Consider the following 16,183-nt stretch of genomic DNA (forward strand, 5'->3'; position numbering starts at 1 on the left):
AAGACCTTCGTAGTCTTCTGTTAGAAAAGTCCATTTTTTATAGTCCTGCGCCTGAGTGCCGCCAAAAATAACAGGTCCATATAATTTTCTCTTGCCCAGAGCAACTGGACTTGCAATATTATGATATACATTTCTGGTGATAAGGAATGTACACTGTCATGATATCAAAGTGCCCATAGAATTCCAGATCTGTGTTAAAAAGAGTTGTCAGTCTGGGGTGCTGTGTCTGTTCTTTCAGGAACGCTTGCCCAAAGGAAACCCGATAACTTTACTGTTGGTTTTATTTTTTATACACACATGTACACTTGCTACTAAATCAGGGGTAGGGAACCTGCGGCTCGAGAGCCGCATGCGGCTCTTCTGCCCTTGCACTGTGGCTCCATGAGCCGAGCTGCCGGCCCCATCCTTGCCCGCCCTGCAGGCAACAGGGCAGGCGCACCAACTGCCCATGGTTGGCTGGGCTGCGCCGCGGGCTTCCCCTCTTGCCTGCCCCGTTGGAGCGGGGGCGGGGGGTGCTTTCCCGGCGGGCAGCAGGGCGGGCGCATCCATTTGCTTCTCAGAATAGCGGAGTAAAAGGTAAAAAAAACCCCTCTCTATATATAGTGTTATCTTTATTTTAAATGTCACAAATTATTTGCGGCTCCAAGTGTTTTCTTTTCCCGTGGAAAACGGGTCCAAATGGCTCTTTGAGTGTTAAAGGTTCCCTACCCCTGTACTAAATGAAGACTTTCGAACTCACTGACATTATTATATCCATCCATTCCTTGGTCGGTAAATGAGTACCGTCCTAGCACATACCGTGTTTCCCCGAATATAAGACAGTGTCTTATATTAATTTTTGCTCCCAGAGATGCGCTATGTCTTATTTTCAGGGGATGTCTTATATTTCTGTGTTCTGTTCGTCGGGCATGCTTCCAAACAAAAACTTTGCTATGTCTTACTTTCGGGGGATGCCTTATATTTCGCACTTCAGCAAAACCTCTAGTATGTCTTATTTTTCGGGGATGTCTTATATTAGGGGAAACAGGGTAGCTAGGGGGTAAAGAATAGCCGGGGAAAGCAATGGCAAACTACCCCACAAAAACGGCTTGCCTATGAAATCACTGCTCGCAGCGGTCCCCCAGGGTTGAACACAACTGAAAGGGAAACTTTACCTTTACCATCACCAGACAATGACATAAACTGGTGATAAGGAATGTACATTGTCATGATATCAAAGGGCCCATAGAATTCTAGATGTGTGTTAAAAGGAGTTGTCAGTCTGTTCTTTCAGGAATGCTTGCCCAAAGGAAACCCGATAACTTTACTGTTGGTTTTATTTTTTATATACACACGTACGCTTGCTACTAAATGAAGACTTTCGAACTCACTGACATTGTTATATTTATTAGTAAATAAGTGGTTGATCTAATGACAATTTGCACATCGTGGCTTTTCCCCACAGAGATTTAGCAAATGTGCACCTGATTTTAGAGACAAATACCTTCACAGTATACAGCCCAATCCTATGCATATTTATTCAGAAACAAGCCCCACTCCGCTCAGTAGAGCTTTCTTCTTTAAGGCCTCTGATCCTTGATTGTCGCCTCATCAGGAGGGATTTATAAAATAGTAAAAAGTTGCTGTATGAAAAATCCAGACAGAATGAACACACATGGGGGGGGGGGGGTGGCATATGGGGGCGGGTAGGAAGAATAGAAATGAGGTAATAAGCATGTTTCATGATAGGCATCAGCTCCCATCTGCCCCCACCCTCGGTCCTAAAATACTCAAAGCAGTGGCAAGAAATTTGTCACGTGAAAGCTTTTGAGAAGTCAAAGTCATAGCTGTATCATTGCGTTTGACTCTGTCTCACAGAAAGATGTTAGTAGATTGTATATTCCTCTGCCCCAGAACTCAATACCAGACCTTCTTTGTTGCAGAATGCTCCACCTAGATCTAGGGCCTACCTAGCCCTGCTCCCTCCCATCTGTTTGAAAGTTTGCTGATGGCTGTTCGGTGAATTATAAATGCTCTTGTATCAAAGCACCATAATGCACAAAATAATGGTTTTTACGAAGGCAGTGTGTAAAAATTAATAATTCTCAAATTCGTTCGGGACTATAATCTAATGCGGAAGCGTACCATTTTCTCAACCGATGCACCTCAACTGACCATACTAACATCCTTTTCTGAGGCAGAGTACATCAGTCAATAAAGAGAACAATCACCTCACATGGGCAACATTCTGCTCTGGTACTTAGTATCCTCCAGAGGCCAGGCAGTAAAAAAATGCTGGTATCACATGGACACAAATACAGTCAGGTCCTTGGTGCTTGTTTCAAGTTGGCTGTTCAGAATGTCTCTCTAGGCTACCTCTCCTCTTCACACTTATGGTTGAAGGGGCTTTTCCATCATCTGCAGCCCCAGCTTCCCAACCATTAACAGACTGCAATGTTAAAAGACAAAGAAACACTTTGGTAAACGTTGTTACAAGGCAGGCAGGAAAGAGTGATTTAAGCCAATGCTGTCATGCCACACAACCACAGGTAATTCTGCCTTGAGTTGGGCGACTTTCCCCTGTTGGTTTATTTTAAAAAATCTATACCCCACTTCAAAACTGCATCTCTAAATGGCTTACACAAGTTAAAAAACAATTAAACAACTATTAAAAACATCATAAATAAAATGCAACAATTAAAACAACAATAAAAATAACTTTAAAATAACCCCAGCTCCCCCACACCGGCAGCTGTAGAGGGGGTTTCCAGGGAGGTTAACTAAATGCCTGGGCAAAACCAAACATACATCAAACAGAAACAGCTGGAGAAGCAGCACAGCTGTATTGATTTATCGTTTTACCTGGCACCAGCAATCAGCCCTGCAGGCATGAATTTCCTGGAATTGTAGAATCTCATTCCCATCACACCAGTCAAGGTTCCAGATGCAACTTAAAGGGATAAAAACAAAACCTCATTTAAGAACAATATTGATCACTGCTATTTATAATCCACGTGAAATGTTCAGCTTCAGACTGTGTATCCTCAAACGTTGAAACTTGTGGATGATCGTTATTTTGTTGGTAATAATTCTAATTTAGAGCATTGCTTCTAGAAATGGAAAAGGACTGTCAGGCCCTGGAAAACATGTTGAGCCAAGAAGAGTACAGAGTACAGAAAGTAAGTAACAACTGTGGGTCCAAAAGATGTGCTAAAAAGACCAGCTGAGACTGCCTTTTTGTTTCCAAGTATTTAGTGAAAAGGAGCTGCGTGGCGTAGTGGTTAAGTGCTTGCACTGCCACTCACACGGTCAGGAGTTCGAGCCCGTTGTGGGTCCTGGCAGCTGGCTCATGGTCAACTCAGCCATCCATCCATTCCTTGGTCGGTAAATGAGTACCTGGCTCATAGCTAGGGGGTAAAGAGTAGCCGGGGAAAGCAATGGCAAACTACCCCACAAAAATGGATTGCCTATGAAATCACTACTCGCAGTGGTACCCCAGGGTCGGACACGACTGAAGGGGAAACTTAACCTTTTTTATTTAGTGGAAATGTCCACATTTACAATATTATCTCTGTTGTGAAAAGGATTAGAAAACTCCTGGGATGGGGGGTGGTGGTGGAATGAATTAAAACTGGGACTGCAAGAGATCAGGTCTGCCTTGGGTAAGAGACTGGATGAAAAAGAATTGCAAAACCAAATGTGGGAAACAGTGTGAATAATAAACCGGTGCCATGAAACCAGTAAATGATTTTCTTATGTGTATGGGGAATGTTTTGTTGGAACTACTTTATGGTTTTAATATTGCAAGCTTCCAATTCTGATGGCAGCAGAAACTTTTTTTTATTTTAAAAATGCTGAGTGGTTGGTTACCGTTTGTATGGAAAAGAAATACTCACTCAGGGAAAGCCAAATGTTTTTTGGATCTTGCGACTGCTGGTAAGTACCCATCCCAGCTAAACCACCAAACAGGAGACCAGCTGCTAGAGATGGAACACTGCCTGGATTAAAAGAAAGAGGAGATCTATCAGAACTGTTATTCTGCATTGGTCAGACCACACCTGGAATATTGTGCACAATTCTGGGCCCCACAATTCAAGAAGGATATTGACAAGCTGGAACCGGTCCAGAGGAGGGCAACCAAAATTGTAAAAGGTCTGGAATCCATGTCCTACGAGGGGCGAATTAGGGAGCTGGGTATGTTTAATTTGGTGAAGAGAAGGTTAAGAGGTGACATGATAGCTGTGTTTAGATATTTGAAGGGATGTCATGTTGGTGAGGGAGCAAGCTTGTTTTCTGCTGCTCCAGAGACAAGGACCAGGAGTAATTTGTTCAAGGTGAAGGAAAAGAGATCCCACCTAAACATCAGGAAAAACTTCCCAACAGTAAGGGTTGTTTGACAGTGGGATGCACTACCTCAGAGTGCGGTGGAGTCTCCTTCTTTGGAGGTTTTTAAAGAGAGGCTGGATGGAGTGCTTTGATTGTATGTTCCTGCACTGCAGGGTGTTGGACTTGATGGCCCTTGGGGTCTCTTCCAACTCTATGATTCTAAGACACCTGGCACCTACTCAGCCAAAGCCTTTGGCTCATTGTAGACCACAGACTATCCTCAATGGACTTGTCCTCAAGGGCATGCTACCACATTGGCCTTCGATCTTTCCAGAGCCAAGACCCATCTTGAACTCTACAGAAGCAGCATGGAGCCCCTCAAGCAGGAAATCAAGTGACATCAGAGCTGCATGATAGATTGAGGAGCCAGAGTTATGTGCAGGTAAGTGAAGAGTTCCAATGCTGAAAGCACAAATGGAGAACTGGCAGGTTGACTGTGTTAAGACTGCAGGGTGTGTAGTCAAATTTTTCCAGCGGTTGCGTTACACACGAGTAGATCACCCAGGAGTATGCAATGCAGGAACAGCATCCAGACACACAGTCAACAGCACAGAAGTTCCTTTATTGTTTGCAATACTGACTAACAAAATGCTTCGCCAGGCAACAGGTGTTTCAAGGCACACTCCTCTGTTTTCTGTTGGCTACTAATTGTAAGGTTGCAGTTCGACCTTGGAGAGCTTCCCGCCAGGGCTTTTGGCTAAACGCCCGGGAAGGGGAATTTTGCTGTTTTGGTTATCTTTTACTTGCTTGCTTGCCTGTGTGAAACTCTGTGTGAAAACCTGTTTAAGCGGCTGCTTGTGTTCTGGGTGCCAGTTCCCGCATTGCCTGTTTCTGACTAAGAATGCCAGCTCAATAAAGAACTTAACACGGTTGCTTTTGACTGGACTTTACTGGTTCATTACACTAATATACAAAACACTCACCTAACAGGTGCAGGTGTCTTATTTCAGTTTGCCCACGGCAGATAGCTACACACGGCCCTAATATGTTCAAGGTTGGACATAACTGTCATGTAGATTTTGCTCATCTACTTTGACACTTTGTCAGCACCTGACAGACTGGTGGGGACCAAGAGGACAGAAAAGGCAAGACTGCAGAGGAGGGGGAATCTCTGAACCCGCCTGAACTAGGAATCCTCTCCGTCACTGAGTACCTTTGCCTTGCTGTCCTGCACTCCCCTGAGCATGTGTGGAAAGAGGGCAAAAATCATGCACCTATCAATGCACACCAGCAACAGGCCTTTCCAAAAAAGTATAGAAAACAGCAGGTCTGTACAGGCTCACAACCCACCCTGGAGAACTCCCAACCCAGATGTTGAAGACCACTGGGCAAGAGCCTCTTCAGTATATTCCAAGAATTGTGGCACCTCTGAGACAGAAGCAAAGGCTGCCAATCGCACACATTCATGTCACGGTGCTGAATCAATAAGGATGAGCAAGACAGAAAAGGTTGAGGTTTGAGCCCCGCTTTACCTGCTTTTGCATAGCCGATTACTCCACCTGAAGCCACCAGGGCAGCGTACCCATAGCCGATCCAATCCACACTCATCCTGGAACAGAAATGCGAACATGAGGAACATTCGGCACATGTCAAAACCAGAGGAGTGTGTTTGTTTGTCTGACTGGTTTACATGCGCTTGCAGATTCATTACAGCTTAGGAAGATTTGAAGCCCGTCCAAGTAATTTTAAAACAGGGCACCCTTTTAGAAGACACAGGTCTCTTCTCGTCCCCTCTTAATTGGCCAGTTATCATTTCCCTTTTCTGCACACCTTGCACCTGGCAACAAAAAGGCAGAAGGAATCCGAGAGAAACTCAACACTCTGACATACTAGCCATGTCGAAACCCATCTGAGTAGTCTTACAGACTGCGGTAGGCAGCCAGAGTCAAACTCACATTTTTCCTCATTCCACTTCCCCTTCTGAAAGCAGCTCTGAGACTGACTGGTCTAGGAAGAGGGAAGGGCTCTTTAACATGTTCCTTACATTATTCTCCTCCATTTTGTCCTCACAACAACCCTGTGAGGTTGAGAGGGTGACTGGCCCAAGGTCACCCAGCAAGCTTCCATAGCACCAATGAAGATTCAAACACAGGTCACCCAGTGTCAGAATGGTTGTGGGTGCTTAATGTCTGGGCTCTGCTTGAAGAAGAAGAAGAAGAGTTTGGATTTATATCCCCCCTTTCTCTCCTGCAGGAGACTCAAAGGGGTTTACAATCTCCTTGCCCTTCCCCCCTCACAACAAACACCCTGTGAGGTGGGTGGGGCTGAGAGAGCTCCGGAAAGCTGCGACTAGCCTAAGGTCACCCAGCTGGCGTGTGTGGGAGTGTACAGGCTAATCTGAATTCCCCAGATAAGCCTCCACAGCTCAGGTGGCAGAGCTGGGAATCAAACCCGATTAGATATACTAGCTTTTAACCTCCTACGCCACTGCTACTCCTGAGTTAAGCCCCTCTGGGTTGCTGGGTCTTTCATTTCTTCTCTCCTTTCCTCCGCGCTAGCAACAGTAGATAATAGAAGCACCTCTGGCCTTCTGGGGGTTGGGGGGAGAGATGGCTTCCTATCACCGCAGTGACCTTGGAGGGGAGCTTGCCTTTATTTCTCTTTTCCCACTTTCGCCTTGCATGGGGAAGGGGAGGGGTGTGTGGGCAGTAGAGGGAATAAAGCAAAGGGGTATGTGGGAAGCATATTAGAACTGGCTTTAAAAACCAGGGGCACCTTGATCATTCCAATAAAGACTTGTGTGCTGAAATCCAGAGTCCGTCATGGAGCGAGATCGCAGACCTGACACTCAAGCTACCATACTAGTCTGATACTCTTAATGACAACGCTGGGAGGGGAGAAAAGAACTGAAGTGAAGCACCTCTTTTTCTCCCCCACCCCAACATGGAAAGGGATCATTATATAGCATATCTATGTATTGCAATATTCTGCAGGGATGCTCTAAAAGATGAAAAAAATGCTCTATGGCGCCGACTGTCCAACGGCAAACTTATTGGGAAGTGTTGCAGAAGCTTCTTGGGTGTTTTTTTAAAATATAAATCATGATATTCATGCAGCTGCACCTCCTCATCCCATCTTTCTCATATACACAGCAGGTGGAAAATCCAACAGGTGCAGCAGTATACCGAGCTAGATACCCCGATAAGGTCTTTCTCTTGAGAAACCCTGCCTCTATCGAGGCCTCATCTAGCCTGCAACTAACTGCCAAGAGGCTGCTGCTGCTGCGAGCCAAGGAAATCCGAGACCGCCACAAGAACCGGATCCCCCTGCGAGCCTTCCATAAAGGGCAGGTCTGGGTTCAAATTACTCGAATAACAACCCGGGGACGGGCTTCACGCTGGCAAAACCCGGTGGGGAGATCCCCAGCCCCCTCCCCGCCTTGCAGCCTGGAAAAGCAGCTGCAAAGGCTAAGCAGGCACAAGTGGGGAGGGGCGCAGCGCCTCTCGCCGACCCCCCTTTCTCCAAAGGCGCCCAAGGGCGCAGCGCTCACCCGGGAAGAAAGTGGGCGCTCTGAAGCGGGCTCCTCCGGCCGGCTGTCGTCATCGGTGAGCGCCGGGGGCGGGCCCAGCAAAACACATTTCTCCAATGAGGAGAGGAGGAGGAGTCAGGCTTTACGCCGAGTTGTTTTAACCCTGCTGCGCGGGGAGGCTGCGGCAATAGCTGCAGGGGAAGGGGTCTGGGTGGAACAGGATCACTGCAATACAAAACAAAGCCTGAGACAGTAGAAATGTCAAATCATAAACAGCAAATCCCCTGTCTGGCTCTAATACAGAATTAAAAACTCCATTTTAATATAAACATTTTAAAATACATCAATGAACATATAAACTATACCTACAATGGACAACAACACTGATTCGAAACCCCACATACACTGATGCACAAAAAAAGGGAGAGAGATTCTCTGAACCAATGTATACACAACAAGTCTCTACCATGAGAACATCATATTCAATGAATTGCGCACGGTTGTGAGGTGAACAAATTGGCTGGTGGTCAATCTCCGATGGAGGTGGTAGTATTGACCCGGGATGAATTCAATACTTTCGACTAAAAAGTCTTCATCGGCCACTCACATCATTCTGGTACAAGTTGTTCTATTACAGTGGTGGCAAACCTTTGGCACTCCAGATGTTATGGACTACAATTCCCATCAGCCCCTGCCAGCATGGCCAATTGGTCATGCTGGCAGGGGCTGATGAGAAATGTAGTCCATAACATCTGGAGTGCCAAAGGTTCGCCACCACGGTTCTATTACAACAACAATAATAATGGATGCCACATGCTCTCATGGTAGAGACTTGTTGTGTATACATTGGTCCAGAGAATCTCTCTCCCTTTTTTTGTACATGAGTGTATGTGGGGTTTCGAATCATTGTAGTTGTCCACTGTATGTATAGTTTATATGTTCATTGATGTATTTTAAAATGTTTATATTAAAATGGAGTTTTTAATTCTGTATATTAGAGCCAGACAGGGGATTTGCTGTTTATGATTGAAAAAGGATCACTGCCTGAATTCATGAGATGGACGGCTGGTATTTTTGTCGTCGCGATGCGTCAGATAACGTCGCGTCGTCGTCGTCGTCGCGTCGTCGTCGCGTCGCGTCGCGTCGCGTCGCGTCGTCGCGTCGCGTCGCGTGTAGGGCCGCGTCGTCGTCGCGTCGCGTCGCGTATGGAGCGCATGCGTACCAGAATAATGCACTTTCAATGTACTTTGTAGCTGGATTTTACTGTGCGGAGTAGCCAAATCCACTTGCAAACAGTTGTGAAAGTGGATTGAAAGTGCATTATTCTGCATGGGGCCCTGGGGCTTCTTGGAAATGAACATAAAAAGCATTGCAAGGTTTATTTCAGTGGCTAAATATATAAGAGCTGATGGCGTAATGATAAACCACAAGAAGTGCTGAGTATTTCAACCTTGCTTTTTATTCTGCTGTTGGGGATTCCTCGCATTTCAGTTTTGTGAGCGGCACTTTTATCTCCAAGTGGGTAAGGATGAAGTCAATGTCAGGCTGCAGAGAATGAAACTAAACTTTGTGTTGTTTTGTGGGTTAAGACAAAAGGTTATTAAGAGCTTGTTATGCGTCACATTTTCTGCTATGGAGACCATCAAGGTGACATTTCAAATGGCAGCAAGTCAAAGTGGTGTCGTGGTTAGGAGCGGCGGACTCTTATCTGGTGAACTGTGTTTGTTTCCCTACTCCTCCACATGAAGCTCCTCCACATGAAGCCTGAAGTAACAATTATCTCAGAACTCAGCCCCATCTACAACAAAGTGTCTGTTGTAGGGAGAGTTTGTAAGCCACCTTGAGTCTCCTTACAGGAGAGAAAGGCTGGTTATAAATCCAAACTCTTTTTCTTCTTAAATCCTCTTTGATGAGAAACCAAAATTGGGACTTATATGATGAAACTTGGGAACCATTAATAATACTAACATCAAGAAATCTCTCTGCACCAATCTCAGGCTTGGAGCTGTAGGTACTCTCTGGATAATCCAGTTAGAAATGGTCTTTGGTATAGTTTAAATAAGTATGTTAAGAAATACTTTAATGAAAGTTTATTTTTCGTGTTTCCTGTGCCTTGTATTTTAATGCAATTGCTTTCTTTTCTTCCCCCATTTGGAATTTGCAATATTTGGAAAGAGTAAATACGGGACTTTATTTTCTTTCTGGTAACTATTTGTCAGTGATTCCTAGGCCATTTACTGAAGGAACTGTTTTTGGACAAAGGTTGGTAGAGCATGTTAATTGGTGAACAAAAATGTACAAGTATAGACTTTAAATTGCTCCAGTGTATTGGTGGACATGTAACTTCAGATTTTGTTTTTACTTTGCTTTTAATAAAGATGTCATTGCAAACTTTTAAAAAATCATCTTAGTGTTGTGTACTTAAACATACTATAGTGTGTGTAAGCTGCTCTCTGCCAATCTTTTGTTGATATGTAATTAGTATGTCTACAATAAAGTTGATGGATATAAAAAAGAAAAAATGAAAATAGAAGGTAGATGAGAAAGCTAGTTTGTCAAATCCATAAGAGACTTGCATCCTTTAGTGCAGTGGTTCTCAACCTGTGGGTCGGGACCCCTTTGGAGTCGAAGCGACCCACTTTCACGAGAAGTGCAGCCCTAAGACTCCCTGCATCCAGTGTTCCTCCATCTGTAAAAAAGGTGAGATAAGAAATGATATTAGGGGTTAGGGGGGTCACCACAACATGAGGAACTATATTAAAGGGTCGTGGCATTAGGAAGGTTGAGAACCACTGCTTTAGTGCCATCCGCGTGTGTTTGTTAAGTGCCGCCAAATCGCTTCACTCACAGCGACCCTATGAATCAATGTCCTGCAACGTGTCCTCTCGTTGAGTCTTCCTTTTCTACTGCTACCTTCAACTTTTCCTAGCGTTATTGTCTTTTCCAGTGATTCTTGTCTTCTCAAAAGGGTGACCAAAGTAAATTAGCCTTAGTTTAGTCATTTTAGCTTCAGGGGACAGTTCAGGCTTGATTTGATCTAGTACCCACTGATTTATTGTGATAGAGGTAGCAAGGAATAACATAAAATAAAGGTCTCCTGGAAGTGTACGGATGAACAGATGCATTGTGGTATAAGCTTTCATGGATGAGGGATGCTTGTCCATAAGCTGGGGGTCTCCAACCTTTTTGAGCCCATGGGCATCTTTGAAATTCTGACACAGCACAATGGCCACTGAGGAGTGCCTTGGCTCCCTCAGGCACCATGTTGGGGACCCATGCCATAAGCATTTGTCATGGTGGGTACGCATGTATACACCACAATGCATTTGTTTGTCTTGCAAGTGTGTCATAAAACTCCCTTCTTGGCCACAGCCCCTTGTCTGGGAATAAATTCCCTGCTGGTTAATGGAACCCGCTTCCAAGTCGATATGCCTGGGGTTGAAGAGCTACACTCAAGCGAAACTTCACATCTGCTGTGAGTTTTGAGCCCTTTTCAGACACGCACATTTGCTGCTTTAACCACCTGTTCATTTTTAAAAATTTGCTTCTGGAGGGGAAGGTAATGTCAGAAATAATTTGCGTAGTCACCTTTGGATCACCCCAGTTGAAACGGATGGTTTTGAAAAGGGAACTTCATTCTCTGCAGCCATTCCAAAAATAGCATTGATCTCACTGCGTCCTAATGGAAAGTCTATTTTGAATTCACCGTTGAGTCTTTTGTTTTAAACTCGTTAATAAGAATGCTTTGAACACCTGCCAGGTAGAATGTTCTCTGCCATTCAGCTGGGTTTATTACCAAGCCAGAAGGATAAATGTCCTGTGCTTTTCATAATGAGTTAAGGGTGTGTTATTTACAATCCCTCCATGCCTTGAAAACTCCAACTCCCTGTTTTCACACATGATCTATTAAAGGGATGAGCTGTTTTCCCTCTAGGCACATTGGCACAGCACCCCTGCCTAAACACAGACACTTCTGTGACTACTGGAAGTTTTTTTAAAAGATGAACTGAGTTCTCAAACAATTGTGGGAAAGCTTTAGAACAAGACAATTAAATCTGAAGAGCATGACATGTCTGTTCTACTCCGTTGGTCAGTGTTCTTTCATCTGGCCAGCTTCCCAACTAACTGTTCATATTTGACTGTTCTTCAATATAGGTGTGCGTTATGTCGACATACCTAAATGCCTTACCATTTGAGTTTTACAAGCGAGACATCTTAAGATATACTGATAAAGTGTGCAACAGCAGTGCAGGTGACACAGGCACTCTGGAGCACAGAATTTTTAAATGAAACTATTTTTTCTGAGGCTAGAAACCTTCAAATTTTTCCATTGCTCCACAATGCAGATCATATGCCAACATTACCTTTTTCATTGGAAGACAATAGTGCCATCATTTTTCAGCCGCAAAATGTTATGTGCTTGGGATCGATTCTGGCAGTTGTTCAAATATGGTCTAGTTTTGTATATTCTAGATTCTGGCAGTTGTTCAAATATGGTCCAGTTTTGTATATTCTAGTAATCTGCTCAACAGCCCAATCGGGGGTGGGGTGGACCCACCTCTAGAGCCTGTACAGCTCTGTGCCTGTGTTGGTGCCCACTTTGTTGGCACAAGGGATAAATGCACTAGCGGAAGGAAGACTTACCCTGGTGGGCGGGTGCTGCGCAGCTCTGCGGCACCCAATTTGCAAGCTGCCACCTGTGCCTATGTAACCTCCTTCTGTGGGTTCTGTGGGGCAGTACTTGGAATGAGTTGCAACAACAATTTTTAAACAACAAAATGGTTTACTTTTTCTTTACAATTAACACTTTTAAAACATCAACATTTAACGTTACAATTCAAGGTCCTGTTCAGGTTGCATTTCAAGTCCTTCTATTTACAGTCTACTGATATTGCCAAGTCCAAATCTTCTTTGCAAGTTGGCTGGCTCCTGAAGACTCCAAGGGCTTGATGAACAGGTTGCAACATGATGAAGGTCTCCAGGAGAACTCTCACCCATTACAACCACAAAAGAAAACCCTGAAACAATAAACTCCAACATTTACAACACTTAGCAAAACAACAACTACCTTCCCGAAGTAGTTTCCCAGCAATATTGGGAAATTACCTTAACCAAGGTGTTAAGGGGCTTATAGAGAATCAAAGGAGTCCGGAAGTCTGGTAGCCTTGCTTCTTCTGCAAAAGAGCTCTTGCAGCCTCTCTGCTGCTCCGAGTCTCCACCCCCTTACTGGGTCAACCCATTCTGGGCCAACCCATTCTGGGCATGGGGGTTACACCTAGGCGTGGCTGGGGACATTCTGGGCGTGGGCCGGGGTGTGTAGTCAACCTGAGTTGCCTTCTACCATCCACCCAGCCCCTGTGCTTCAGCAGAGCCAGCCTTGGAAATACACCATTTTTTTGGTGCATCTCTTATTATTCCCTATGGGGGATTCTCGCTACCAGTTGCTGTTTGGTTTTGGGGGGCGGGGATTCTTGTGCCACAGGGAAGCCCTTTGGAGAACAATCGGGGGTTGGGCGGTATATAAGTTTGAAAAATAAATAAATAAAATAAATAAACATGGACCAGTGCAGCACAATACGTGCCCATTCGCCACCTAATCTGGATCGAGCTGTAAAACTAATAGGTCAAGAAGCAACATGAGATAAAGAGAACAAGACAAATTGGTTCCTTAAAATATGACCCAAATCTTCATTGATTAAACACTAAATGTCTTTTTAAATAATTATCTGGCCTTCGTCAGGGCTCATCTCAACACAACTATGCCTCAGAAACCGGATCAAGGATATGATCTATATTACATGACTGGCTCATGGGAGTTTTGGGAGCAAATGAGGAAATGATTTCAGGATACTGAGTATTTTTAAAATATTTAAATAGTCATACCAAGTCAAACAGCCATGAAAGAATAAATAAAAGAATAAGGCAGAGACAGAAATCGGACACCAGGAAAGGGAATGCAATAGATGAGAACAGAGGTTTTTCAAGTGTTTGTCAGTGACTTACAAAGCATTAAAAGCTTAGATGAGAAAGGACTCTGGTCAATGATACACACTGAGGAGTATCGGGCACTTCATAGATACGGACGCACCAACTCTGTGAAAACACATTGCAAACCGAGTTGTAACCTGGGCAATATGACAGGCTTAAATGAAAAGTGCTGTTCTTGTTGACTGTTGTGGATTTTCTGGGCTGTGTGGCCCTGATCTGGTACTTTTTGCTGCTAACATTTTACCCGTGTTTAAACATGTCTTATCATGACATGCCTCTCAAAGCTGCAGGTGAAATATGAGGAGCAAAAACTACCAGACCATGGTCACACAGCTCAGAAAAACCACAACAGCCAGTTGATTCCAGTTGTGAAAATCTTCAACAATATGTTGATATTGTTGCTGTTGTTTTTAATGAAGAGGTACACGGATTTAAAACGTGCTCATCAACCAAATCTGTCAGCCTCTACAATTTGGGTCACTCCTGAAATATAACTCCTGTTGATTCTAGATCCAGGAAGAAAGATGTTGGGCTGTAGCCTGCTTGGAAATTCTGCCTTTAGAAAATTCTGCCTTCTGAAAATTTAGAACGTGTCAGCATTCTAAAAATATTCGTACCAGTTTTATTTCACTGCTGCACAGATTTCCAGGTCACACAGGACAATTTTATATTTTTTTTGCTGCTTACAGATACCAATCCTGATTTAGTATACAGTGTTGCCAGGTTTTGCGTAGCAGCTCTTGAAATGTGTCACAGGATGATCTGTGCTGTGAATCAGGCTCAATTAATATTAAGGTTGTCTTCCTAGTGTTCTCTAGATTTGATAGCTGCAGTCTTCTGTCAGCCAGTTTCATTATTCCCTTAGTTCTAAACCTCCCCCACCCCCTTTTTTAGTTTTGAAGCTTTTTGCTTCCTTTTAATATTGACTTTATTTTCTTTATGTTCCTATAGCTTTCTAGTGTTCCCATTTTCCCCCAGCAGATTCTTTTAGAGATATATTGTTTTAGTACGGCTTATCTTTTCAATTGTTTGCATCTTATCTACCTAATGCTGGTTTAGGACTGAAATAAAGATGGATTGATATGAACCACAAGCCTCTCCTTGTGCACTGCCTGCAGAACACGGCTGCTTCATTCCTATCCCAGCTCTAATTTTCAGTATGGGAATTCCTCAAACAGAGCTCCCAGTCTTTTTGTTGTTGTTGTAAGAGCCAGATATGTGGGGGGATGATTTCAACTAACACAAAGGAAGCACGGAATTCAAACTTTCCCTTCCCCCCGTTTTCTCAATCTGAAATGGCCCTCATTTATATAACATGAAATATAACATGGAGTTATATTTCAGGAGTGACCCAGGACCTTCTGTCCTGCTGAACCAAACCTACGGGCGCTGTGTTCCCTAACAGAGTCAATAATGGTTCCCCAAGAAAGTTTCAGGTCAGGAAATTGTGACGGTGCAAAACTGAACACCTCCCTTTCCCTCTACCGCTGTCCAACTGGAGCCTGCCCCAGCACTGCTGGCAATTGGTGGAAGAGGAAGGGCAGTGTGTCAAGCCTTGGATTTGTTATCAATAAGGAACACAGTGATTTCAATCAAAGGTCTTTATTGACAGACAGCAGAGTGGCCGTAGAAGAAGCCAGTTCTGGGAACTGCCTTCCAGAACACCCTTTCTATTCCCATCGGGGTGCCCCCGTTCCCCCAGCCTATCAAAGACAGGCAGTACAGAGTAAGAATGCAGGAGCAGTTAGTTCTCAAGGCCATGCGGAGACATATCAAAACACTTGGGCGCAATCTACTTCATTACATCCATAAGCACATGGACAATTTTAACAGAAAGGAAGAAACTATGAAAATGAACAGAACTTGGCTGCCAGTGTTGAAAAATACTAGAGTCAAGACAGTGTCTAACCAGCTCCACACAAACACAGGATGACCATAGACAAAAGAAATAAAGGCCAGGATACTTCTATTCAGATGCTCCCACCAGTGACCTTGCTATCTCCATGGTTACTCCCATGCTATAGACTTCATTGTTACTCATATTTCTATTCAGATGCCCTCAACTATTGACCTGGTTGTCTTCTTTGTTACGCACAGACAATGTTTCTTCACCCACCCTGGACGCTCCAACAGGTATATATACTCCACTTGCTTTCCCAACATCAGAACCTCTGAAGATGCCAGCCACAGATGCAGGCAAAAAGTCAGGAGAGAATGCTGCTAGAACACGGCCATACAGCCCGGAAACCACACAGCACCCAAGTGATTCCGTCCGTGAAAGCCTTCGACAATACTTCATTACACATTGCGAAGCACAGGAACAGCAGATCAAAAGTAGAGTGGAACCCATTAACAAAACAG

General features: G+C 44.2%; 1 protein-coding gene across 2 annotated transcripts; it reads right to left on the reverse strand.

The window, feature by feature from the left end:
* Positions 1-1,366: 1,366 nt before the first annotated feature.
* Positions 1,367-7,939, reverse strand: LOC125439392 (transmembrane protein 14C-like). 2 transcript variants are annotated; one of them, XM_048508498.1, is made up of 5 exons: positions 7,856-7,939; positions 5,838-5,914; positions 3,876-3,977; positions 2,842-2,929; positions 1,367-2,428 (listed from the first exon to the last, which is right to left on the reverse strand). In XM_048508498.1, the coding sequence occupies exons 1-5, from the start codon at positions 7,906-7,908 to the stop codon at positions 2,371-2,373; spliced, it is 378 nt and encodes a 125-aa protein (XP_048364455.1). In that variant the 5' UTR covers positions 7,909-7,939; the 3' UTR covers positions 1,367-2,370. The 2 variants fall into 2 exon arrangements, with proteins under 2 accessions (XP_048364455.1, XP_048364456.1); XM_048508499.1 differs by having other exon boundaries at positions 7,821-7,920.
* Positions 7,940-16,183: the final 8,244 nt, after the last annotated feature.

Source organism: Sphaerodactylus townsendi, linkage group LG09, assembly GCF_021028975.2.
Source record: "Sphaerodactylus townsendi isolate TG3544 linkage group LG09, MPM_Stown_v2.3, whole genome shotgun sequence".
NCBI lineage: Eukaryota > Metazoa > Chordata > Lepidosauria > Squamata > Sphaerodactylidae > Sphaerodactylus > Sphaerodactylus townsendi.

Bases quoted from the DNA above. Each gene is read 5' to 3' on its own strand.
- LOC125439392 (XM_048508498.1), bottom strand. From the start codon at position 7,908: ATGACGACAGCCGGCCGGAGGAGCCCGCTTCAGAGCGCCCACTTTCTT. The intron at 5,915-7,855 runs GTGAGCGCTGCG...TTTCTGTTCCAG, and splicing joins AGCGCCCACTTTCTTCCCGG to GATGAGTGTGGATTGGATCG. The intron at 2,930-3,875 runs GTGAGTATTTCT...TATCCCTTTAAG, and splicing joins AAACATTTGGCTTTCCCTGA to TTGCATCTGGAACCTTGACT.